Raw genomic sequence first — 24246 nt, 5'->3', positions numbered from 1 at the left:
ATAATCAAAGAAAGACATGGTACGCGTACGTAGGTGGTCGATTCTGGCAAGAAGAGTCGTCCTGAAACAGTGGAAGAAAGTTGCGAACATGATGGAAACGAAACTCGTTGCGGGTCGTGCGTAGACCCTTGAATCGGTGTCTACCATAATCATTTATCAACCAGTCAGAACCTCGCCACGCCTGCACACTCTACTTCGTATCAACCCCCCATGTCACCAAGATCATCACATGCAGCGGCAGTGCTCGCTACACGTGCATGCCCTCGCCAGCAGCCAATCTGTCGTGCATACTCCAGCAATCAAGCATGGCGCGTCCCTGGAGGATCGCTTCCTCGCCGAGCATTGAGCGGTTCTTCGGGGACACTCCCATTGAAATGCTTGAGAGATAGCACATCTCTGGGATCCTCTTTTAAGCCATTTTATTCCTCACGATTTGTATCAGACATGTCCGTTCACAGAACAAAGTATGCTGCAGTGGTTTGTGGTGGTGGCCCTGCAGGAATTACAGTACTTGGAAACCTTTTGGAAAGAAAGGTTGGACCAGTACTTTGGGTTGATGATCTGTTTGAGGCTGGCAGAGTGAACAAGGCATACAGAGAGGTTCCATCGTAAGACCATCTTTCTGCTTGATTATCTCTATACAGTCACTAACAAAGACAGAAATACCAAGGTCAAATTATTTGTGGACTTCGCAGAGGCCGTATCACCCTTTCAGAAAATCATCAAGGACACGCCATCACCTCATGCAGTCGACTATCTTCGAGGTCTTCCTCAAGACACTGGATGTGATCTCGGTTATGCCGCAGACATGTGCCTCATGCTCACCGAAGGCTTGAAGAAGGCACCCGGTGTTGAAGCCCGCCAAGGTCGGGTGACTGAAGCAATCCTCAGCGAGACGAACGACTGGGTTGTCAATGTCAAGCTATCGAATGGCGAAACGAGCAAGGCTATTTCATCCAGAATGATTCTTTGCACCGGCTCTTCTCCGACAAACCAACAACTTCCCGTTGAAGTACCAGATCTTTTAGCTCTAGATCTAGACCATGCTCTTAGCCCAACTTTGCTGGCGAAAGCCATCCCTAACGAGCCTACGACTGTCGCTGTGATTGGAGCATCTCACAGTGCCGTCTTAGTGCTCATCAACCTCTACAATCTTGCTTCCACTACTCACCCTGATCTACGGGTCAAATGGTTCACAAGACATCCTCTTCGATATGCCGAGTTCATGGACGGCTGGATCAGACGTGACAATACTGGTCTGAAGGGTGCAGCAGCAGCATGGGCCAAGGAGAACCTGGAGCCCGAGAAGTTCGAGTCGTCTCCTGTCAGCAAGTTCATCTCAAAGATTGCTTATGAGAAGGAAAACGAGACTCAAACTTACGAGAAGCATCTCCCGGGTTGTAATCGCTACGTGCAAGCCATTGGCTACACAAGAGATCCCCTGCCTGGACTCAAGGATGCTACTGGCTCTGACATCACTTACAACTACCAGCCCGATACAGGCGCTTTCAGAAACGTGGACGGAAAACAGATCCCTGGACTCTTCGGTGCTGGCATTGCATGGCCCGAGCGAGTCACCGATCCTGAGGGCAGTGTAGAGTGGGCAGTCGGCTTCTGGAAGTTTATGCGTTATGCAAAGAGAGTGGTTCCCGACTGGAACTAGAAAGATCTGAAGCACTTTAAGCGAATGGTGGAGTTTTCGCTCTATCAGGAGAATCTAGATGTCGAGTAAAGCGTTTCATTAAATTAGCACAGTATTCATGCATTCTATTTAGAGTGTGGTTCTTATTACAACGCGCATTAATCCCTGCTATCTATATCATGATATCTATCAGCGGCTGAAGTCTTCTCACTTGTGATTTTGTCTGTGTGTCATTTGCTCCACCAGCATCTAAGCTTGCTTCTTCCTTCTCTCTATGCTCCTGTTGGCACGGCCGTAATCTCTCTTCTTCTCGGCATACTCGTCGGCCTTGAACTGGAAGATGCTGCCATCGTAGATTCTGCGAACATCATCTTTACGCATGATGCCATCTTCAGGCCAAAGTAAGAGATATGTTGCGAGCCATTCGAAGAAGGATGCACTCCAACCGAAGAAATCCATGGCCATTCTTTGGCCCTTGTGCATTCTAACCAGATCCCAAGCGTCAAGGCCACCTTTGTTGCCACGATCGTATTTTGCGAAGAGATCCTCAAAGTTTTGAGGTCCTACAGAGGTCAGCAAAGGAGTGAAAGCGATATATCCGATTGGAAGAGAGACTGACTGAATCTTCCCTCGTTGTCATAAGTCATGGAGTCGCTGCCGTGCTTGTCCTTGTGGAGGTTCGAGATGTGTATACGGAAGAAAGGGTCAGGAATCCAGGAAGGAGAAGTAGGGTAGGAAAGGTTGACGTTGATGAGGAAAGTTGCGAGCAAGCAGAGAATTGGATTCCAGCCCCATGCACGGCAGCCTCGGTAGGTATCCAGAGGCCAGATGATGCCATCTTGGTCTTTGTCCCAGTAAACAACGTGCTGCTGCACAACCTATAGATAGTTTTAGGAATGCTATTTGACGTGAATGCAGAGGACGAAACCTACTGTTTGGTGCTGGTGGTTCTGAGCCCAGTCGTCCTGAGAGGTTCCGTTGGGGCTCTCGTTGGAAGCCGCAATGTTTGCCCTGGCGGTCCCAGGATCTTGGAGACGGTCACCATCTTTTGGGTAGTAAGGCAGACGTTCGACAGTGACGGGTACTTCTTTGATGGCAATGCTGTATTGTTTGCCAGGAGGAAAAGCGCTAATCTGGTCCTTGAGTAGAGATAGCAGCGCATTTGAGTCGCCAGTGACTGTCAAGTCGCCGTTCTTGCGGTCAGGAGCTCCAAGTTCTATAATAGACGGCATGGCTGTATGTGATAGAAGACCCTAGGAAGATAGCAAGCAGGGAAGTGGCTAGAAAATATACCAACAACCTGAATCTCTCAAATCTGTTGACCCTTCATGACGTGATGTCTTGCATGTGAAAGCGACCTGAAGCTTGCACGAGTCGGAATACTTGTGATCAACCACAGTGATGCATAGTTTCAGCTTTCTTACCTAAACGAGGTCACAAGAATACTTGTACCATCTTCCATCTTCTATCTTCCTCCGAGATTGTTGTGAGAGATGACGAGAACTTGACGAAGATACTGTACCTGATGATCTTGAAGATCTGGCATGTGATAGAGTGTCGATGAGCCAAGCCGGCGTTAAGCCGCCGCCGCGCATGGTCGGGCCGGCAGCGCGGCGCTGGAGAAAAAAGTGCTAGACAGATTCCCCAGATCAGACCAAACTATCGAACAAGAAATCATGGCTCAGGTCGGAGTCGCAAATCTGTCGAGCAATTGGAAGAGACTACAGCAGACACTCAAACCGAAACCCAAGTCCGATGACTCGAGTCTGGGCGTGAAGCGCAAGAGGACAACCGAGTCGCAAGACGAAAAGCCAAAGAAGTTCCACAGCTCCTCGAATGGAACAAAGAGACCAAGAACTGAGCTGAGCAAGCCATCTTTTGCTCAGAGAAGATCCAAGATGGGCGTTTCTTCTTCAAAGTCATCAGCTTCGACACCGAGAAGCGCATCCAATGCCGAACCTTCCACTAACCCTGAGGATGTCGTTTCTACACGCACCTCTACCGACTCTCTGGTCAACCAAGGTCTTCACCCTACACACAAGCCCGGAAAGTTCCTAGCCATCGATTGTGAAATGGTCGGCACTGGTCCTCTCGACGACAACGTCCTCGCGCGCGTGTCCATCGTCAACTTCCACGGCGAACAGATTTACGATAGTTTTGTACAGCCTGTACCAGGCGTCGAAGTTACAGATTACCGCACCTTTGTCAGTGGTATTCGACCTCATCACCTGAGACCAGACGTCGCTCGCCCATTCTCCGAAGTACAGAAAGAGGTGGCCGCACTGCTGGAAGGGAAGATCTTGATTGGACACGCAGTCAAGAACGATTTGGATGTGCTGCTGCTCTCACACCCGAAAAGAGATATTCGTGATACATCCAGACACTCGACATTCCGCAAGATGTCAATGGGTAGAGCACCCGCCCTGCGCAAGCTAGCTAAGGAGTACCTTGGTATGGAAATTCAAGCTGGAGAGCACAGTTCAGTTGAGGATGCAAGAGCAACCATGATGTTGTTCAAGCTTGAAAAGGAGGCATTTGAGAAGGAAGTCAAGCAAAAGTATGGAGCCGCCATTAGAAGGGAGGAGAAATTGAAGCAGCAAGCGGAGGAAAAGAAGGCTAGGAAGGAAGAACAGAGGCTAGCAAAACAGAACGCAGAAGGTTCTGACTCGGATGAGGATGAGGACGGGTCTGACAATGAAAGCGAGGAAGAGCTGGATGACGAGGGCAACGTGATTGCACCACCGACCGTCGTCAAGAAGAGCAAAAAGTCAAAGAAGAACAAGAAGCGCAAGAAGAGAACCAAGCGTGCTTGAGCGGACAACTTTCACAAGCGAACTAGCATAGATACCCTATTTCGAAGCCTTAGAAGATACCCAAATATCTGTCGAGAAACGACATGCCAAAAAGTCCATTTGCATCGTCGCCAAGCTTCGACCTTGATGTGAATCGCAGCCCTCGTGAACTTTGAAGCAACCAATTTTCCTGACCAACCATGACTTGATTGCACATAAGATGCCGATTGCATCATCAGCAAGAACAAAACCCAGCGCTCGATACACGCGCCTACATCCGTCATCATGGTCCGATTGAAGCACCGCTACCTGCTCGTCAACATTTTGTACCCCGAATCAGACACTCCCACAAAGTCCACGACAAGAGACGGACAAATCCCAGATGTCGTATCTTTCCGCCGTCCTTCATCGGACAAACTCAATGCCCAATTGCTGGCACGCATAATCAGAGATGGTGTTGCAGAACTGTTTGGAGACTATGGCAGCGGCATGATCGCTAGCAGTCTTGTCGGTGAGTTTGAACCACCACCACTACAGCGTCGAACAAAGAAGCTGACCTTCGATAGTGAAATACCTATCTCCTGCCACTTCTACTGCTATAATTCGAGTATCACGCGCGCACTATCGTCTAGTGTGGGCCGCTCTGAGTTTCGTTACCCGGTTACCGCGACCCATCGATCAAGCCTGTGTTATTCAGGTCGTCAGAGTGTCTGGAACCATTCGCAAGGCCGAAGAGGAAGCTATCAGAAGAGCAAAGGCTGCAATTCTACGAGCGACGGCACAAGGAAGAGGCTCCGACTTTACACTCGACAAGATGCTTGGAAGTGACAGTGCGGCAAGCAATACAAGAGCAGGAGCATCTATAGGCATCGAAAGCGACGACGACGAAGACGAAGTGGACCAAGATTGAAGAGAACGGGAAACAGAGAGGATGTTAAATTTCCATATCAAGCCCTTGGGAAAACAAGGACGTTAAAACGCCTACGCTAATGTATCAAAGACCATTTTTTTCTAAATTCCTTCGTCATCTGCCATGTCTATTTGGCGCTCTTGCCCTTTGCTTCTCCATCTGCGAGTTCTCTGATGAACAGCTTGACCTGACCCTCGGAAATAACCTCGTTTCCATCTTCAAAGCCAGGGCTGATGGCAATGGCTAGATATCTGCCGTCGGAGCTCCATGAGACACTCGAGACACTGGAAGGGTATGCCTGGTACTGCCTGATTCTGCGCTTGGTGACGCCATCCCATAGTACCACGAAGCCATCACCACCTCCACTGACGAAAGTTCCTTGGTGTACGGGGTGGAAGGCTAAAGCGTTGACAGGATAGACAACATCGACGCCATCGTCGGCCTGTCTGTGGCATTTGAAAGCGTACTTGCGACTTTGAGACTCAGCCGAGGGATCGAACCACTCAACACCGACACGGCCCTCAATCGACGAAAGTGCATAGCCCTGGTCGTTGGGCATACAACAGACAGCGCGGGTCATGAACTTGAGACTGCTCTCGCGTTGCTGCCATGGTTGAACCTCGAGGGTGCTCTGGTTGCCTGTTTCTTCTGAAGGAGCGGATTGCGAGGTGAGCATTTTGAGAGCAGCCAAGTCGTAGATGAAGATCTGGCGCGAAGCCATAGCGACAACGAGTTTCGTAGGGGTTAGTGAGATGGAGAAGGGCTTAGATGGCAGGGGAACGGTCGAGGGAGCATGGGCGACGTTGCCATTGTTGAGTATGTGGACGTGGAGGGTGCTGTCCCACGAGGCCGAGATGAGCAGGTTGTGCTTGTCCGAGTAGACGATAGACTTGACACCGGCCTGGTGTGACGATATGACAGTCTTCTCGCCGGTTTCAAGGTTGATTCTGTTGACGTCCCAGTCGAGGCCAGCGCTGAAAGCAGTCGAGTCGTCGTCGCCGAAGCAAATGTCCAGAACGGGAGCGCGATGCTGTATCTTTTGCAACAAGCTGCCCTGTTCTCCAGTCTTTGTGTCGTAGAGGTAGACATTGCGATCCCAGGATGCGACTAGCAGACGGTTCGGTGATTGAGGCGCGAAGCGGACAGCAGAGATGGCATCGGATGGCGCATCTGCGAGTTCTATTTGAGCTGTGGCAGAGAGTTAGTAAGCGCAGAAGAGACCAGACTAGAAGGAGAAATACCACTCATTGTTGTGTGATGATGTCGTGTGGAAGATGGACATGGAGCAACTTGAGAGTCCCAAGTGGGAGCTTCTCGTGGGCCTCGAATGTTTTGCGGGGCACTTGATCGTCATTGCAAACAATTATTGATTCGTTGTTTGTTTCTTTCGCCATCACACCTGTCACGTCTCAGCAGCATGCCTTTCGCACAACTAGTCATCGGTCCGCCAGGTGCGGGCAAGTCGACGTACTGCGATGGCATGCATCAGTTCCTCACGGCCATCGATCGCAAATGCGCCGTCGTCAACCTCGACCCTGCCAACGACAAAACTTCGTACCCATGCGCCCTCGACATCCGGGACCTGGTCTCGCTGGAGGAAGTCATGGAACAGGAAGAGCTTGGTCCTAATGGTGGTGTCATGTACGCTCTCGAGGAGCTGCAAGAGAACTTTGACTGGCTCCAAGAAGGCTTGAAAGAACTCAACGACTCATATATCCTCTTCGACTGTCCTGGCCAGGTCGAACTATTTACACATCACAATACAATGCCCAAATTGTTCCACCGTCTCGAGAAGATTGGTTACAGAGTCCGCCTCTCTCTCTCTTCACACCCACTCTTTGCCTGACTAACTCGTTCCAGCTGATTGTTGTTCATCTCCTCGATTCTCTCACCCTCTCACGTCCTACCTTGTATGTCTCCTCGTTACTGCTATGCCTTCGCAGCATGCTCCATCTTCCATTCCCTCTGGTCAACGTCTTGACCAAGATCGACAATCTCGCAAAGAACTCTGAGCCTCTGCCATTCAATTTAGACTATTACACCGAAGTTCAAGACCTCGACTACCTATTACCACATCTCGAGGCCGAACAGAACAACACTTCTGTCCAGAACCTGGAGGAACGTGCTGGAAATAGCGACATTCCCAAACTGCCAGAGTCAAAATTTACAGCCCTCAACGAAGCCCTCATCCAACTGATTGGCGACTTTGGCCTTGTCGCTTTTGAGACTCTCGCCGTTGAGGACAAGGTCTCTATGACAAACTTGCTGCACGCTATTGACCGTGCTAGTGGCTATGTTTTTGGCACAGACAAGGGCACAAATGACTCGGTCTGGCAAGTTGCCATGCAAGAAGGCTGGGGTGGAAAGATCGATGTCAGAGACGTCCAAGAACGTTGGATCGACAGACGTGATGAGTTTGACGAGATGGAAAGGCAGCAGATCGAGGACCAAAAAGCAGAAGAAGCTCGCCAAGCAGGCCAGCCCGAAGTCAGACGTGTGCCTGCACAAGAACCTTCATCAGGACAAGATACGCAGGTGTCTGGCGATGATCTCGACGATGATGAAGATCTAGAGGCGATGCAGGCTGCCTTCCTCAACAAACAATCGACCGGCAATGACAATGGCATCAGAATCATCAGGAAAAACTAACTACTGATTTGTGAATTCATCAAGAGATATTTACAAGAACCCAGAACGACACCACGACAAACAAAAACTCCTCGCTCGACTGCTGAAAAACGCCTGTTGCCCAGAAGTTCAATTGGCTGAGACATCTGGAAATATCGATCCTCCAAATTCGCATCCAACATCTAGACGTCCTCTCTGGGCACTGCTGGCATAGCAGTCGAGACTGCAGACATGTTGGAGACAGGCCTGAGCTTCCACTTTCCGCTCTTCGAATCCCAGCCCATCTCTTGTTCAGCACCTCCAATATTCGCAGGTTTAGCAATTTCGCCATCCTCGGCCGTTACATAAGGCATAGGCTCGATACCATCCTCGCCCACCCCCATCTCGGTATCTGCCTGACTAATGCCACCCCAACTGATGACAGAAGGAGCCTTGCTTCTTCCGCGACGGGTCGAACCACCCCACGACTGCAACGATTGCGAGCTGCCCGTGAGGTTGCGAGTAGAATCGCGCTGGCCCAATCTGGACTTCTCGTTTCCGCTTTCGCCAGCGAAGACGAAGCCGCCAGCGTAGCTGTAGGGTCCTTTTGCGCCATCTGGGATGATGAAGCGCTTGTCTACCCTCACAGCCATGAAGAAGAACAAGATGATGATCTCAACACCAAAACCAAAGGCGTAGAAGATACCGCGGTTGAAGTACCAAGGTGTGGGTTCGGCTACCGGTGGGTTGCTGTTGCTGACGAGAGGAATGGGTGGCAAGTATCCAGTGCCAGCCTTGATGGAAGCGGCAAGCGTTAGAAGCACCGCAGCGGCCAGTACAATGATGATCTTCGTGCTCATTTTACCTTCTCCAAACTTGTCTATTGCCTTTTGTCCGCGTATGCTGGGAATTAGTCGTGCAAGTGTCGATAGAGAGACAATGACAATGGGAAGGAAGGCGATGGCAGAGAACGCTGTTGATCCATAAAGCTCAATGATCCGGTCAATCCGATGAATGTTGGTGTCCAAGGTGTAGAAAGATTGAATAACACCAACGATCAGAGCGATGATCGTCAAGACAGTGATGACGCAAACAATAGGGATTAGTGGTGAGAAGAATTTGCTCCAGCCAAAGTTGGGATGTTGAGCTCTGACGATGCGCTGTGTGAAGAAGAGGTTGACAAAGTACAGCAAGACGACACCAATGTTGACAAAGACCTGTGCTGCAATGCCCAATCGAATACTTTGCGGGTAGCATGCCCATGCCATTCGAAGACTCAGTGTTACGATGCGGATCTTACAGAGACCTAGACGCTAGGGTCAGCTATGCTGTTGGATGTGAAGGTTAGAAGAAGTGCTTAGTCTTACCAAACATCATTCCACCAAAGATGAACTTCTTTCCCTTCTTCTTGTTTTTCTGGAAGGTTGCCATGTGCAAGGCACCAGCAATGATGTACAGGACCATAAAGACAGAGCATACTGGTATGTCGACGGCCTTTGTTGGTATGCCACCCAAAGCTTGGACTTCTGGCCGATATGGCGCACTCTCACGCTTGAAAGCCTGGGATCGTCGTTAGACCCATCCATCACATATCACATCTTTGTTCCTGCACAAGCAGATGCAGAAACGTTTCGGACACTACTGACCATCAGGAATCACCAAGGGCTGTCAAAGAATGCAGGAGAGGAAAAGGCAGCGGCTGGGAAGAAATGGAGAAGAAGAAACACATAGCAAACCAAGGTCAGAACACTTACCATTTTGCTCCACCACACTTACGCATTGTATGGAAGGCATCCATCGGCGGGATGCTGATGCCGGTTGTCCGATTGACTAAACTTACCTTGAAGGACATACCAACAGAGTTGGGCTGTTGCTAAGGGAGGGTAGCACGCGCAGTGGCATCATTGGTCTCGCCCTATGGTCGAGGTGGTTGGGTTGGAGAGCCGACGTACGTAAGAGTCATGTACTGAAGACGATTTGACCAGGATTCATACAGCGTCTGTGGACCTTACAATTCACGACAATGGCTTGTCAAGACAGACTTTTTAGCTCTCTAGCGTCTTTGCTGTCGAGCACCATCTCTGTCTCAACCCAGTAGTTCCTAGACTGCTGAAGGACTCGTCCACCTTCGCCTCGCATTGCTTGCGGCTTAGTTGGTGGTGCAACATCAGGCAGTGCGCCGTGAAAACCACATGGCGGAAGCCTTGTCGTTCTCGCAGTCAAACGGCAGAGTAACCAAGGATTGAGCATGCAGATATGCAGCAAAGTCGTCATGAGGTGTTGAAAAAGGCTTCCCCGCTACGGACTTCGAGTCTCGGCAGAGATCGACGAACCATCATCAGCATTGGCCGGCGACATCGTGCACCGACTTGCCGTTGTTTGTTATTTCCATGTTTCTAGCATGTCAAACACTCCGAGGGAACACAAGGCTGGTTGATTGTACTGTACATCGGGTCTGTCGATAATCGACATACTATCTTGAGTAACATCCATATTTGGCGACCTGTTCATGCAATATTGAGACACATGACTCATCTTCACGAGAGTATTTCTTCTTGGACAAGACGTCCTTGGGCTCATTGCCCTGTATTAGTATTTGCTTAGTTCATCGGTTGTAGGATAATGTTGTCAATCAGTCTGACGGGAACAGCGCCACCTCCTAGACCACAATCCTCTCCTTCTTGAGGTTCTTCTAGAGGCAGCATCTTGACAGCCCCACTGAGAATTGCACCCTTGGAGGCATCTACAACCTCGATCTCTTCCATTGTATCTGGGTCTGCCAGCGAGATGTAGTCTACCTCGACTCTCGCTCGCTTCGATGGAGGCAGGTCGTCCTGTTCCATCATCTTGCTTGTTGAGACCTCATTTGCAGGCCACAGGATATCAGCACGAAGACGCTTGCCTTGCAGATATTTCTTCTCGGCGGCTTTGAGAGCACGCGACAAGACCACACCCACCTCCCTTCTCCTTGCACCTAGATAGACGTTTCTCGAGCTCATGGCTAGACCATCGGCCTCACGTTCTGTAGGTCCAATCTTGACCTCGGTGTCAAGGTGAAAGTCTTTCACCATGCGCTTGATAACAACCGTCTGCTGAACATCTTTTTGTCCAAAGTAGACGCGTTCGGGCATGACAATGTTGAACAGCTTCATACAGACGGTAGCAACACCGCGGAAGAAAACTGGGCGCGAGGCACCTTCAAGCAGGCTCCCCAGAGGTGTGATTGTAACGAAGGATCCTGGACCGTTGATCTCAGACGCTGGAGGTAGTGTCGGGTACATGGTCTTGGTGATGGGTGCAAAGATGGCAGTGATTTTCCCAGAGCCTTCCTTGGTCTGTAGTTCCTTGTTGAGAGCTTGTAGCTTATCCATATCTTCTTGCCATGTCTTCGGGTAGCTGTCCAGATCCTCATTGACGCCGAATTGAGTGGGATTGACGTATATGCTCACAAATACATCGGTGTTCTCAGCAGCAGCTTGACGCATCAATGAGATGTGACCCTCGTGCAATGCGCCCATGGTTGGGACGAAGCCCACTGTCCTTTGAGATGCCTGAAGCTCTTTTCTAAATGTGCGGAGGGGCTGGACTTCGCGGAAGGTGTGTATCGCACGTCTGACGACGCTCGGCGTATATGGGAGGCATTGTGAGACCGCTATGAGCTGTTAGATAGTGCCTCGTGAAAGGAGTGCGGAAATAAGCAGTATATACCTTGGAAGGAGCGGAACCGCGGGAAGGCCATCTTGTTGCGCCGCTGCTGCTCAACTGTGTTGTGTTGACACTGGAAGTCTTGCTTGGTCTTTGGATCGCTTGTCCCCGCGCTGCGAGGTCGACTTCGTATTTTTCAACCCATGGGCAGCATTTTGGCAGGTGGAAATTGCAGCTGCTTGTTGTCGAGTATACACAGTACGCGGTGGTTTTGAGTATGGGCAATACCCAGCTTGTGCTTCAAAATACGCCTAGCTTCTGATCACACTTTCCCTTCATCATTATTGCGACAACGATAAAGACCGATTAAAGCTTGTCTAGTCTGATTATTGTACATGCGAGAGACCTTCTAGCCCAGTTCATTTCTTCGCACCCACCCGAATCACAATCTTTCCATGCGTATGACCACCCTTCAACTTTGCATACGCCTCTGCTGCATCTGCCAGAGGATAAGTTGAGTCAATGACAGCCTTGATCTTGCCCTCAGCCATCCATCTTCCAAGCTGCACCAAATCATCCCGATGTGATCCAAGCAAAACGTGGACCTGCTCCGACCTGCGCCTGCCACCACCCAAGAACGTCGGAAGCGTACGTGCTGCCAGTGAGACAATGTCGTTCTTACTACCGATCGAGATGAATTTACCCTCTGGCTTGAGGTAGGAGTGTGACTCTTTGTAAAGATCCTCAGGCTGTCCAACATCGTCTACCACAAGGTCGAAGGGCTCTGTCTTGCCAATCTCAATTAAATCGGCAATCAGATCTTCAGATTTTGTATAGTCGAAAACCTCGTCTGCACCAAGCTCTTTGCAAAGTTCGATGGTCGATGTTGAGCAGGACACGGTGACATGACAGCCCAAAAGTTTGGCAATCTGAATCCCATAGGTACCTGTGCCTGACGAGCCTCCGTTAATGAAGACCCTGTCGCCCGTGTGCACATTTGGCACGATGCTACGATAAGCGGTCTCTCCAGCAATACCAAGCGTAGCAGCATGGTCTGGGTTAACTCCTTCTGGAAGTGGTATACAAGTTCCGGGATCGATATTGACCTAGCATAAATCAGTATACCATCATTCTGACTCTTCAACTCAAGATTCTTACATATTGAGCCAGAGTGCCTGAAGATGTGGGTCTGGTTAAGCGTCCATAGACCAGTTCGCCAATGCTGAAGCTATCAATGATAGAGCCCGTTGATTTGATTCTTCCACAATAGTCCATGCCAGGTATTTTGGCGGAAGAAGTAAGGGAGTAAGTCAAAGCTTTTCCGATGACAGGAGTCTCGGCCGTCTTCCAATCCAGTTGGTTGATGGAGGCAGAAATGACTTCGACCATAATGTGGTCTCCGCGTTGCATTTGTTCATCGTGGGGAGGAGTCAATGCATCTTTGAACAATCAGAATCATGCAAATAAGGACGAGGAAACAGTTGTTCTACCTTCGGTATAGCGTAGATTCTTCTCAAGCCCTCCCTGGACCGAGGTATACTGTACTGCTCGCATTCGCTGGGCCATGTTGAAGACTGTGAGAGCCATGGTGTTAGAGAGCAGGATATAATTTTTTTCTGATATGCAGGTCACGAAGGAGCGGCACAGGACGCATATCAGCATGTAGGCAATGTTGGACACACGTCATGGTTCAACGGTTTTCTCGTGTCTCAGCGCTGCCACATACGCAGATCAGCAAACCCATGGCCCATCTGAAACATAGTTATTCGGCGATGAGCGAGACCATATCTATTTACCAACGAGAGCTGGCGTGTGGGCTTGCTGGACTCAGCTGAAGTGGATATCTGTTGATCAGAGAGCGGCGCGTGGCTGTAAAGCAATCTCAGGCAGCCAATAGAAGTGTCACTGTGATGATCCGGGAACACGAGGCTTTATGATGTTGAACATTACCTTGGTAGTTCAAGCACAAGATGTCCCCAGCAGCATATCATCAATTCTTGCATGACTTTCGATGGAGGGCAGATGAAGAAGACAACGATAAGGCACCGAGGCAGCTCGGGAGAGAGTTGCGGACATGTGCCTGGTCCAAGCTCGACTCCCCCAGATTGCGGCAGAGTTTCTTGAATCTTCCCGTTTGGGGCAGCCTGGAAATTTTCCAGACGCTGCATCAACTTTTTGTGTCGACACATACTATTCGCATTCACAATGGCCGACGATGGAATGCTTTTGAACTTCGCGGTTGGCGATCAACCGTGGGCTCCCAAAACTACCGCATACAAGGGTGGCCGCTGGAAGGATCGTTTGACTGCGAAAAAGGCCTTGCAATATGGCCAGAACAAGAACAACCCGGATTATAAGAAGGAGAATGATGCAAAGAACGATGTACGATCAGGCTCAAATTCCGAACCTCGCCCCTTCAAGCGCCAAAGAACCGACGGAGGAGAGTACAAACCCACTCATACTACTGGCCGCACCGGTCCAAGAGATAGCACCAATGCCCCACGACAACGTCCGAAAGAAGTCATCTCGTCCCTGTTCACATACAACCCAACTGCCACGACTGCTCCCGTTGAAGAAGAGGAGGAAGCGGAAGACGCAGAACCTATACAGCCTTCGAACGCTCCCCTGAGCTCCGAACTCGATACATTCACTTCCTTAGGCTTGTCACCGAACGTTGCTCGCCATCTGCTAGAAAAGATGGGTATCAAGGCCCCCACAGCCATTCAAGCAAAAGCTGTTGCACAATTAGTGAAAGACGACTCGGACGCTTTCATTCAGGCCGAGACTGGTTCTGGTAAAACACTGGCTTACCTCCTTCCTATCGTACAACGCCTAGTCACCATGTCAGAGACTGCAAGGAAAGCAAATGGAGGCACCGGTGGTCTGACACGAGATTCTGGACTGTTTGCCATCATTCTGGCGCCTACGCGAGAACTCAGCAAGCAGATTTCTACTGTCCTCGAGTCGTTACTTGGAGCTGCCCACTGGATTGTTGCTGGAACCGTCATCGGTGGAGAGAAGAAACAGTCCGAAAAGGCCAGGTTAAGAAAGGGCTTGAACATCTTGGTCGCTACTCCTGGTCGTCTGGTCGATCACCTGGAGCACACAGAGAGACTGGATGTCAGTAACGTAAGATGGCTAGTGTTGGATGAAGGTGATCGTCTGATGGAGCTTGGTTTCGAGAACGACATTCAGAAGATTGTCTCTCTGATGAATCTGCGTATGCGAAAAGTACAGCAAAACCCTATCCCTGGACTGCCTGAGAAACGAACAACGGTCTTGTGTTCCGCAACCATCAAGATGGACGTTGAGAGACTGGGTAACATCACGTTGAAAGAGGCTGTGTCAATCTCTGCCGAAAAGCCTAGAGATGCTGAGGACGCAGAGAAGAACGGTCATGCATTCTCAGCACCCGCTCAGCTGAAGCAGTCATACGCTGTCGTTCCTGCAAAGTTGAGACTGGTCACACTTGCCGCCATTCTCCGTCGATCTTTCGCCAGGAAAGGATCTGTTATGAAGACAATCGTGTTCATGTCATGCGCAGATTCAGTGGATTTCCACTTCGAGGTCCTGACACGTGGTGGACAAAAGAAAATTACTGGATCCGAGGCCAAGGAGGAAAGGAAAAAGAACCCTGAACTATCTGACCTGGATAAAATGAACCCCATCACGACCCCAGCGAATAAAGAGAAGGAGAAAGAACTTTCAAACTACGAAAAGAAGCTGGCCCCAGGCAAGATCAGACAAGGAGGTTCGATCGACGATGCGTGCACTGAAGCCATTTCACCAATCATTTCTGGTAAAGACAATGATGTTTCCATTTTCCGCATGCACGGATCGCTCCCTCAGAATATTCGTACATCTACGCTCAAGGCTTTCACCAACAACAAGGATGCTTCGGTCATGATATGTACTGATGTTGCTTCTCGTGGTCTGGATCTTCCAAATGTCGACTTTGTCATTGAATACGATCCCGCTTTCAGCAAAGATGATCACCTCCATCGTATCGGACGTACCGCTCGTGCAGGACGTGACGGACGAGCCTTGATCTTCCTTCAACCTGGTAACGAGGAAGGATATGTCGACATTTTAAAAGAAGACAGAAGAGACGCAGGACATGGTCTTACTCGACACGATGCTGTTGAACTTTTGAAGAAGGGTCTAACGCCAACTACGGGCACAGTCTCTTCTGGTCGTGAATGGGAGGAGAAGGCAACTGACTGGCAGTTGGATGTTGAAAGATGGGCCCTTGAGAACCCGAAGCATCTCGAGCAGGCTCGTCGCGCATACCAAAGTCACATCAGAGCTTACGCCACCCATGTAGCGGCAGAGCGAGAAATCTTCAACATCAAGACTCTTCACCTCGGACACTTGGCTAAGGCCTTTGCGCTTAGAGACAAGCCTGGTAGCATCAAGGTGCCCGGTTTGCGTCCTGGCAAGGATGATGCCAAGAGGTCCAAGGACTCTCGTCATAAAGCTAATGTCAAGGGTGCAAAGAGTTCGGGCGAAAAGAGATCTGCAACCGATGGAGACGACGGTCCGCAGATGACTGATGCTCAGGAAGCAGCTAGAATAATGCGCGCAAAGACAAAGGCCATGATGGGTGGTGGTGCTTCGGAGTTCAACCTTGGCTAATCGCCAACTTCTTTCCTTTCTTCAATAGATATCCCAAAGCGAAACTTTTCCATCCTTTGACCCTGCAGCTATCCAGTGTGTTGTCTGAGCTTTAGTCTCGCGTCTCTGTCCGACTGTTTGAAGCGAAGTAGAAGCTTGTGCCTGGTCTGAATTTGTGTTTCCAGCTGCCGGAGTTTCGGTCTCTCCTGAGGAAAGGTCTGCAAATGCTAGGGCATAGCAGCCCTGCTTGTGCCACTTTAGCACAGCAAGTTCACGCATGGTTTTTGCAGAGTACACGCGTACACATCCGTCCCAACCGGCTGTGGCAAAGATCTTGTCGTCAGATCGAACATGAAGAGACTGCTGGCCAGAGTGTTTGGTTTGAGCTGTCTTGGTAGGCTGAGATGCTGTCAGGTCTGTAAGAGTGTAGCAAGCAATAGTAGCGTCTGCAGCAGATGTATAGTATCTTTGAAGACCACGCGCGACATCTAGTGAGAGAATTGGCTGACTGTGACTTTTGATGGTTGACAGCAAGGTCCATTGGATTTTTTCTGGGTCGGAACGCCACAGACAGCAATGCCCACTCTCATAGCCTGCTATTAACACAAGTTGACCATCCTGATTCAAGATCTTCACACACATGGCCATGCCTTTGGCGTTATCAGCAACAATGCAGGGAGAAAGGAACAGAAAAGATCTTACCTAGCTTGGTAGTGCTAGGGGCACGGATAGTACTGAGCTTTGCTTTAGAGGGCAAAGAATAAACGTCAACATCGCCTTCAGTATCTCCTGGAACAGCAACAAGAAGGGCTTTATCGATGGTATCAGGACATAGTTGAGCAGCTTCTGATGGAGAGACTTCACATGCGGAGAATGAACAGAAGTTGAGAGTGTTCACCGAAATCGTATGCAACAGCCATGGCTCATGACGGGGTGCAATAGCGTCTTCTACGGGAAGAACAACAGAGAAGGTGGATTCGTCTGATGCTTTCAGTTGCCAAACATGCAATTTACTGTCTCTCCCATGCCTGAGAGCTCATCAGCATAATGGCAGATGATGAAAATAACATGTGCCTGTCACTCACGTAATCAGCCTGTCATCTGCCCAACTTGAGAGGGCTAGAATAGCAGCAGAATGACCCCTCCATACAGCGACAGGTCGCCTGGAAGCAAGGTTCCATAGGACGAGCCAGCCTTCAGCGTCACCAGTCAAGAGACGGGTGTTATGACGCACAAAGCAAACACTGTGAATCTGTGCATTATGACCTCTTAGCACATAGGTTGGCTGTGCAGGAGGCAGAGTAGCAGTTTGTAGTAGAGCCATGTGCAGCAGTGTGGACTTTGAAACCTGTTCAGGTACAGATCATGAGAGGTGCTCGGTACAAAGTGACAGATGACAGCGGGAAGGCGTCCGCGTGTAGGCTCGGGTTGCCAATCGAGGCAGCCAAAGGGTCTGTTCAGCACAAGCAGCCGAAAGGAGCACCAGGCAAGGTAGTGTCGCAGAATTGCACGATTCTTAACATGCAAGCAATTATGGCAGCAGGGAGCATAAGCGAGCGGATCGAGTAGGCAGTATCAGAGCTGAAATGCACAAGGGCATGCACAAAACAGGGAAGACGAAGAGGGCTCGATAGCGGAACAGGAGGATCAGTGGATTAGGAAGGAGCAAGACGGAACTTGGAAGCGAGGCGCAGGCGGGCCCAAGCGCGTGAACGAGAGAACGAGGGCATGTGCAGACGTGCTTTTCGGCAGCGACTTCCCACCTTTGCGTCGCGCTTTTGAGTTCACCATCACTCTTGATGCTCTGTTTCCACCTCGTTTGACTCAATCCTCCTTGTAGCGCGCGCCGTCGTGCGGACAGTACTGCCTAGCTGACGCGACTTGGTCCAGTAGGAAACTTCGTGCCCGCATCCGCCAGCAAGATCGTCGCCTACTGCTTTTGTTTCGACTCGACTCGACGACTCGACTCAGCGACGCTCGCGACCAGCCGGCTAGGAGTAGGTCCAGTTCACTTATAGCTGCTAAGCAACAAGGACCCATTCTAGTCTCATGACGACGCCAACAGGCAATGGCGACGTGCCTGCGCCTGATGCAGCTGCAGCTGTCGTATCCAAACCAAAGCGCGTCCGCACCGGCTGTTTGACGTGTCGCGAGCGCCATCTCAAGTGCGACGAGGGAGCTCCCATCTGCCAGAACTGTCGAAAGTCCAACCGCCAATGTAAACGTGGTCTGCGTCTCAACTTCATCGACACAAATTGTCAAGGTCCGCCGCAGAAGGCTCCCACGCTGGAATGGAAAGTAGACTTCATGGACGAGTCTCGCGATATTGCTTCTGAGTATGTTGGAGGGTTGGAGAAGTACGGCGCAAAGGATGCGCGCCCTTCGCGGCCTTCCATCGTACAGGCTCATCTACAACCCACCGATATGACAGCAATGTCCATGTTCGAATACAATCCTGCTGCCGTGGCCCACGCACACGCCCAGGCTCAAGCTCAGGCCCATGCTCAAGCGCAGCACGCTCATGCTCAGGCTCAAGCTCAGGCACAGGCTCACGCTCATGCTCAGGCTCAAGCACATGCTCAAGCGCAAGCTCATGCTCAGGCACAAGCTCATGCCCAAGCACAAACTCAAGGGAACCCTCCAACTGATCCAAACATGTCATATCAAGCGCTGCCGCCGATTCAGGGTATGCTACCTGAATCATATCCATCGGCAGACGATCACAAGTACGGCGCGTATAATACATCCAATCATGCCACTCAAGACTCTCCGTTCGCGAATCAACAACAGAGAAATTCGATATCAGCCTACAGCCAACAGCAAGACCAAGACGAGACCACTGAGGGAAGACGTGAATTTCTTACAACCCAAGAGGAGACTCTGTTCATGCAAGTCTTCGTCGAAGAAGTCGGTCTCTGGATGGACAGCATGGATCCTATGAAACATGTACGTACGCCTTGTGCATGCGTTCTCGAGCACCGACTAATACCTCGCAGTTCTCACGCTTGCTACCCTTCCATTCGCTAGGCGAGCCTATGCTGTTGAATGCCTTCTTAGCATGCGGTGCTCGTCATCTAGTGCTTGTTAACTCTGCGTACAGTGAAGAAAAGGCTCTGCACTACTACGACACTGCAACCAGATATCTGCTGAAGAACCTCCAGAATCCTAATCGTGACACCATCGTCTGTGCTACTACTGCCGTCATTTTGAATGTCTACGAGATTATGAGCGAGCGAGCATTGCAGAGAATGAACCACATTGCTGGCGCCCGTGCTCTCATCAAAGAGTGTGGATGGAACGCCCGTTCTCAAGGCATTGGTGCGGCTTGTTTCTGGCTCAATGTTGGGCTCGAAGTCCTAAGTTGTTTGCACTTCAATTGGCAGGTCGCTTGGGATCCCGATGACTGGGGTATTGATATGGACTTCAATCGCGAGATTCACAACGGTCGAGAAGAAATCTGGACTCACCGTATGCTATACATCGTCGCAAAAGTCGCGAACTTTAGAGCCACCATACCTCGGCATCAGGAATCGGATCAGCGTGACGAGGAAATGCGTCGTCAAAACAGGTATGCTGAATGGCAAAAGCTGAAGTCATGGACCGATGCCTGGAACGACAATATTCCCCGTACCATGCATCCTATGGCCTATCTCTACCCTCAGCACACCTCGTCCAAGTCATGTTTCCCAGAGGTGTGGTTGATCAAACGTACAACGATTGTTGCTCGTCTGTTCTATCACACTGTCATGGTTCTTCTTTCGCAAATACATCCCTACTTTGGTCTGGACAATCCCGAAATGCACGACATGCAGCATCGCCATTCACAGATGATTTGTGGCATCACTGCTCATGTCAAGGATAGGTTAGTACCTTCGTCCATTGCCATCGAGTTCTGTTACTGATCCGTTCTATAGGGGAGTCGCAAGTGTAGCTATCCGTTCTTTGGCGCATGCTGCTGAGTGCTTGACCGATCGACGTGAGCAGGAAGAAGTGCTCCAAATCTTCCAGAAAATCAACAAGGAAACAGGATGGCGTATCGCCTTCGTGTTCAAAGAACTCAAGGAGAAATGGGGCTGGCAAGACGAACCACAGCCGCCACCCCAGCCCATCGCTCCAGTCCATTCCACGTCTCTGCTTACGAGCCCTGTGCCAATGCAACAGCCGTACGGGCAGTATTCAACTAACATCACGCCCGTTGCTGCACCTGCGCCTACACAGACTCCAGCAGCTTCGCGCCGACCTCCTGCTGGCATGGTCAACCCCATGTTCGCCAATGCCGATTTCACCATGCCATCACATCCTTATCAGAACGTTTATGTGGCACCAAATCCCGTTACTAACCAATCTGCACTGTATTATCAGGCCTAGTCAAGCCTAGGCGCTTTTTATTCTGGCACGGGTTGCATATTGATACCCACGTCTGCGGTCCTCTAATTGTGTGCTTCTTGTACGTTCCGCACGGCCGTTGTCGAAGGTTGCGTAATGTCTTGCTGCAAATTAACCTGGAAGAATTGTGCAACATCATGTTTGACGAAAGAAAAAGTAGGGAGGAGAGGCTTGGTTCATGCGGCGTTTTATGGCGCTTTAATGATTTGTGTTTTTATCGCTCGTCGGCTGCATTGTTGTTCGCTTACTAGATCATATATATACCCCATGATGTCTCTCTCTGAACGATCATTGCCAAATTAATGCGTGAAAGCAATTGCCTATCTTTCTAGAATTGATGATGCTGCAGCCTCGTAGCAGAGGTCTCTAGCTGGTCTCTTGCTAAGCAGTTATTGCACTCTGCCCTGACTGATCATCAAGCTTCTCTGAGCGTGTCCTAGACGAAGAACATCAAGCCATTGGTCGTTCTTCTATAATATACCGCGTGTCGATTTCAAAACTAGCGCCCAAACAAGCCAAATAGACTGCCGCCACCAGCACCACCTTCGCCATGACGCTTTGCTTCCGTCTCGATCCAGTTAATGAGGAATTGCCTGTTCTTCATGTCCTCTACCTTGTGAACTTTGGTTTCCAACTGGGCCTCTTGTCTATCAAATGCCAGTAATGTGGGCAATGAGTTGACCTGTTGTTGTCAGTTCATCTTCGCCTTCGCAAGATTTTATCGAATGATACTGACCTGATATCTCATAGCCAAGCCTCCCAGAGTTGGCGAGTCGAGTTCAATCTCAGCATATGAAACACCACCTTGAGCTTCTCCAACACCTTCTTTGATGAGTTCCTTGAGCAGTGGAGAGATGACTTTGCAGGATGGACACCAAGATGCGGACCAGAGGGTGATTAAAGGTATACGACTGCTTGCTGAAAGCAGATTTAGGGTTTCGAATTCATCTTCGTAGCGTACACTGTTCATCGTCAGAAATCTTCAAGAGCAATTGAATTCGCAGGTAGCAAATTACGAGTTGTAGAGACGGTTCTTTGCTGCCTTCTTAGGTGCAGTGGCAGTGTATGCACGCGTGAAAGTCTGGATGTAGCTTCGCGGCAGGGTTGCCATGAACCGTGATCTCGTCAATGTGGCGGCAGCGACCATCTTGAAATTATGATATATATGTATTTTCGGTATGAATCTGTTGTTTGTAGAATAAAAAAGGTACTCAAGTTGTCGTTCCTTGCAGGAAAACACAGACGTCATATGGCAAGTGTTTCCCCGCAATCACTTCCTTCCGTTTTGAGCCTCCACTCGCACCTTTCTTGTCAGCCATCTCGGTGTGTTTCATGCCGAGCTCTAGGATGCTTGTTTCGTACCCGTGAAGATCTTGTCTCTTCAGGTGCACCTCTCCGCGAAGGATCATCAATGGTTGCTCGGTAGTATCGCAATGATTGGAGCAAAAATATGGCTTCCTTTTGTGCCGTCCCTGTGAGGAGTTGCTGCAGCAGTGTATTTAAGAGGCACAGACTGGCCCAGAGTAAGTGGAAAGGATAGTCTTTTCTCTTCTTGTGTTTCATGATGATTTCAATGAACCTTTGGACTATCTTTACGTTCATTCTCCCACTGGCATCTGCTAGCGGAGGCGTCCATTATGCAGATCATGGCAGTCGACCTCAATGCACTGTTCTCGCTAATGGTGGCACAACAAACGACGTCCCCAACATCCTCGAGGCGTTCAGCAGATGTGGTACTGGAGGTGACATAGTCTTTCCAGAAGGCCAGAACTACTTGATTGCTTCGAAGTTGAACCCCATCGTTAACGATGTCAACATCAATTGGGGAGGGATCTGGACTGTAAGCCATGCAGGGATGATGTCTAGAAAGAAGATGTGCTAATAGAGCACAAGTTTTCTCCTGATATCGAGTACTGGAGACAAACCAGCTCTACCTATCCGATCGCGTTCCAGAACCATGCTGCTTCGTTCATTCTGACTGGTCATCATATACGTATCAATGGATATGGCACAGGAGGTATCCATGGCAATGGCGATGTTTGGTGAGCCTCAATCCTTCGAAGACATCTGAAATCTTGCTCATCTTGAAAAGGTACACTGCAGAAGCAGGCCACACCTTGCCTGGACGACCTATGCCATTTGTTCTCTGGAATGTCTCTGATGTGACAGTCAAGAAGTTCTTCATCATCGATCCGCCTTTGTGGAGCTTCAACATCATGAACGGCACCGACGTGTGGGTGGATGAGCTATATACGAACGCTACTGCGACTAAAGCAAACGCTAGTCAGAACTGGGTACAAAACACAGATGGATTTGGTAAGCATTGATGAGGTTTGATATGCAGAACTTCTGGCTGATTTTTTGGAGATACAATGGATTCGCGTAACATTCGTCTCACGAACTTCGTCTATCAAGGTAATGAATCTTCCTCCTCGTGATGATAGTGTCGCTGACGACAAGTTCCAGGGGGAGATGACTGCTATGCGGTGAAGGGTAGGTCTTCAAATATCTTCGTCCAAAATGCCACATGCAGAGGTGGGAATGGTATGGCCATCGGAAGCCTTGGACAGTACCTCGATGACAGCACTGTGGAGAATGTAGTCATGGACGACGTGAAGGTATGTCTTGAGATGGCTCAATCGACGCAAGGCATCGACTGACTCAAGACAGATTATCCGATGGAATGAAGATATGCATGGTTCCGTCCTGATCAAGACCTGGGTTGGAGCCTTGGTGCCCCAGAACCCGTCGGCCAACGGCTACTACGAAAATGCAGGCCAGCCACGAGGAGGTGGCTGGGGATCTGTCCGGAATGCCCAGTTCTCAAACTTCCAGGTAGAGGGCGCAGATGCAGGACCAACCATCAACCAGAACTCGGGCGACAATGGCAGCTATGCTGGCACGAGTTTAATGGAAGTGAGCAACATTGTGTTTGCCAATTTCACCGGCTGGCTGTCGGGAAAAGAATCGAAGAACCGGACAGCGAGTGTCAGTTGCTCGAAGGTGCATCCGTGCTTCAACATCGCTTTTGAGAATGTGACGCTGACAACAGCGGAAAACTCGACGAGCACGGGAACTGGCAGCTGCAGCTATATTTCAGCCGGCGGAGTGCACGGCTTGTCGGGAAGTGGTTGCTCGTAGAGAGACTGTAGAGCGTCCAATACAATACACGTTCCCGTGTCGTTTGGGGTAGTTTTACAAGGAGTTGTCGCCCGATTCTGTGTCTTGTCTGGTATGGCGGTCGCGCAGCGTCTGGATAATGATGGTAGGATTTTGTCGTTGCTCTTGTGGTTTGAAACCCATGACCTGGCCTATAAGACCGCTGGGCTTTGGCACGGGACATTCGCGCTTGGGGCGCTCCATGTCGCTCAAGGAGCTCATATCGTTGTCGTCTTGTTGATCAGAGTCGGGAGAAGGAGCAGACTGCTTGCGGCGTCTTCGGCGTCTGGGCTCTCCGTCTGGCGAGGCACTGTCGGCGAGCTGTGTCTTGTCGACAGGACACGGGAGGACGTGAGGAGCTGCAACGACCGCAAAGCAGATTGCGAGGCAGCCGCTGAAGAGCGACATGGTGGATCGCGAACGCGGATGGAGGTGGGCGACCATTGTGGACGAAGTCGTGTCTTTGTCGTGGCTGAGTTGCGTCTCGAGCG

The 24246-nt window shown here is 50.2% G+C and overlaps 15 protein-coding genes across 15 annotated transcripts; 7 read left to right on the top strand and 8 right to left on the bottom strand.

Moving 5' to 3' along the window:
• Positions 1 to 444: 444 nt before the first annotated feature.
• Positions 445 to 1663, top strand: M437DRAFT_56234 (uncharacterized protein; the record flags this gene model as incomplete). Its single annotated transcript, XM_041023011.1, has 2 exons — positions 445 to 608; positions 661 to 1663. The coding sequence occupies 2 exons, from the start codon at positions 445 to 447 to the stop codon at positions 1661 to 1663; spliced, it is 1167 nt and encodes a 388-aa protein (XP_040876681.1).
• A 228-nt stretch (positions 1664 to 1891) lies between these two features.
• On the bottom strand, positions 1892 to 2874 carry M437DRAFT_56290 (Caleosin-domain-containing protein; the record flags this gene model as incomplete). The annotated part of the gene is made up of 3 exons (XM_041023027.1): positions 1892 to 2205; positions 2262 to 2520; positions 2575 to 2874. The coding sequence occupies 3 exons, from the start codon at positions 2872 to 2874 to the stop codon at positions 1892 to 1894; spliced, it is 873 nt and encodes a 290-aa protein (XP_040876680.1).
• Positions 2875 to 3318: 444 nt separating this feature from the next.
• M437DRAFT_56318 (uncharacterized protein) lies at positions 3319 to 4455 on the top strand (the record flags this gene model as incomplete). The annotated part of the gene is made up of 1 exon (XM_041023034.1): positions 3319 to 4455. The coding sequence occupies one exon, from the start codon at positions 3319 to 3321 to the stop codon at positions 4453 to 4455; it is 1137 nt and encodes a 378-aa protein (XP_040876679.1).
• Positions 4456 to 4719: 264 nt separating this feature from the next.
• On the top strand, positions 4720 to 5344 carry M437DRAFT_56282 (uncharacterized protein; the record flags this gene model as incomplete). The annotated part of the gene is made up of 2 exons (XM_041023023.1): positions 4720 to 4945; positions 5001 to 5344. 2 exons carry the CDS (start codon positions 4720 to 4722, stop codon positions 5342 to 5344), a joined length of 570 nt encoding a protein of 189 aa, XP_040876678.1.
• Positions 5345 to 5471: 127 nt separating this feature from the next.
• On the bottom strand, positions 5472 to 6784 carry M437DRAFT_78095 (putative nuclear pore complex subunit; the record flags this gene model as incomplete). Its single annotated transcript, XM_041026936.1, has 2 exons — positions 5472 to 6532; positions 6775 to 6784. The coding sequence occupies 2 exons, from the start codon at positions 6782 to 6784 to the stop codon at positions 5472 to 5474; spliced, it is 1071 nt and encodes a 356-aa protein (XP_040876677.1).
• Positions 6762 to 7993, top strand: M437DRAFT_56646 (putative ATP binding protein; the record flags this gene model as incomplete). Its single annotated transcript, XM_041023087.1, has 3 exons — positions 6762 to 7151; positions 7205 to 7447; positions 7502 to 7993. The coding sequence occupies 3 exons, from the start codon at positions 6762 to 6764 to the stop codon at positions 7991 to 7993; spliced, it is 1125 nt and encodes a 374-aa protein (XP_040876676.1).
• A 548-nt stretch (positions 7994 to 8541) lies between these two features.
• On the bottom strand, positions 8542 to 9490 carry M437DRAFT_9760 (uncharacterized protein; the record flags this gene model as incomplete). The annotated part of the gene is made up of 2 exons (XM_041029112.1): positions 8542 to 9257; positions 9319 to 9490. Coding segments are annotated over 2 exons (888 nt in total), but the record flags the coding sequence as incomplete, so codon positions are not given.
• A 1061-nt stretch (positions 9491 to 10551) lies between these two features.
• Positions 10552 to 11690, bottom strand: M437DRAFT_56534 (pantothenate synthetase; the record flags this gene model as incomplete). Its single annotated transcript, XM_041023068.1, has 2 exons — positions 10552 to 11603; positions 11660 to 11690. The coding sequence occupies 2 exons, from the start codon at positions 11688 to 11690 to the stop codon at positions 10552 to 10554; spliced, it is 1083 nt and encodes a 360-aa protein (XP_040876674.1).
• Positions 11691 to 12015: 325 nt separating this feature from the next.
• Positions 12016 to 13162, bottom strand: M437DRAFT_56359 (NAD(P)-binding protein; the record flags this gene model as incomplete). Its single annotated transcript, XM_041023042.1, has 3 exons — positions 12016 to 12702; positions 12755 to 13035; positions 13087 to 13162. The coding sequence occupies 3 exons, from the start codon at positions 13160 to 13162 to the stop codon at positions 12016 to 12018; spliced, it is 1044 nt and encodes a 347-aa protein (XP_040876673.1).
• Positions 13163 to 13801: 639 nt separating this feature from the next.
• M437DRAFT_56599 (ATP-dependent RNA helicase dbp7) lies at positions 13802 to 16231 on the top strand (the record flags this gene model as incomplete). The annotated part of the gene is made up of 2 exons (XM_041023079.1): positions 13802 to 15176; positions 15285 to 16231. The coding sequence occupies 2 exons, from the start codon at positions 13802 to 13804 to the stop codon at positions 16229 to 16231; spliced, it is 2322 nt and encodes a 773-aa protein (XP_040876672.1).
• Positions 16232 to 16252: 21 nt separating this feature from the next.
• Positions 16253 to 17534, bottom strand: M437DRAFT_56270 (WD40 repeat-like protein; the record flags this gene model as incomplete). Its single annotated transcript, XM_041023020.1, has 3 exons — positions 16253 to 16860; positions 16913 to 17238; positions 17296 to 17534. The coding sequence occupies 3 exons, from the start codon at positions 17532 to 17534 to the stop codon at positions 16253 to 16255; spliced, it is 1173 nt and encodes a 390-aa protein (XP_040876671.1).
• A 725-nt stretch (positions 17535 to 18259) lies between these two features.
• Positions 18260 to 20578, top strand: M437DRAFT_56308 (uncharacterized protein; the record flags this gene model as incomplete). The annotated part of the gene is made up of 4 exons (XM_041023032.1): positions 18260 to 18607; positions 18776 to 19156; positions 19207 to 20072; positions 20125 to 20578. The coding sequence occupies 4 exons, from the start codon at positions 18260 to 18262 to the stop codon at positions 20576 to 20578; spliced, it is 2049 nt and encodes a 682-aa protein (XP_040876670.1).
• A 526-nt stretch (positions 20579 to 21104) lies between these two features.
• Positions 21105 to 21671, bottom strand: M437DRAFT_17477 (uncharacterized protein; the record flags this gene model as incomplete). Its single annotated transcript, XM_041018909.1, has 3 exons — positions 21105 to 21278; positions 21333 to 21558; positions 21613 to 21671. Coding segments are annotated over 3 exons (459 nt in total), but the record flags the coding sequence as incomplete, so codon positions are not given.
• Positions 21672 to 22169: 498 nt separating this feature from the next.
• Positions 22170 to 23737, top strand: M437DRAFT_56723 (pectin lyase-like protein; the record flags this gene model as incomplete). The annotated part of the gene is made up of 6 exons (XM_041023103.1): positions 22170 to 22436; positions 22490 to 22638; positions 22689 to 22912; positions 22964 to 23011; positions 23063 to 23214; positions 23267 to 23737. 6 exons carry the CDS (start codon positions 22170 to 22172, stop codon positions 23735 to 23737), a joined length of 1311 nt encoding a protein of 436 aa, XP_040876668.1.
• Positions 23738 to 23791: 54 nt separating this feature from the next.
• M437DRAFT_56283 (uncharacterized protein) lies at positions 23792 to 24199 on the bottom strand (the record flags this gene model as incomplete). The annotated part of the gene is made up of 1 exon (XM_041023024.1): positions 23792 to 24199. The coding sequence occupies one exon, from the start codon at positions 24197 to 24199 to the stop codon at positions 23792 to 23794; it is 408 nt and encodes a 135-aa protein (XP_040876667.1).
• Between the last annotated feature and the right edge of the window lie 47 nt (positions 24200 to 24246).

Source organism: Aureobasidium melanogenum (genome assembly GCF_000721775.1).
Source record: "Aureobasidium melanogenum CBS 110374 unplaced genomic scaffold scaffold_24, whole genome shotgun sequence".
NCBI classification, from domain to species: Eukaryota; Fungi; Ascomycota; class Dothideomycetes; order Dothideales; family Saccotheciaceae; genus Aureobasidium; species Aureobasidium melanogenum.
The sequence above is the reverse complement of the archived record's forward strand: the minus strand, read 5'-3'. Positions and strand labels throughout refer to the sequence as shown.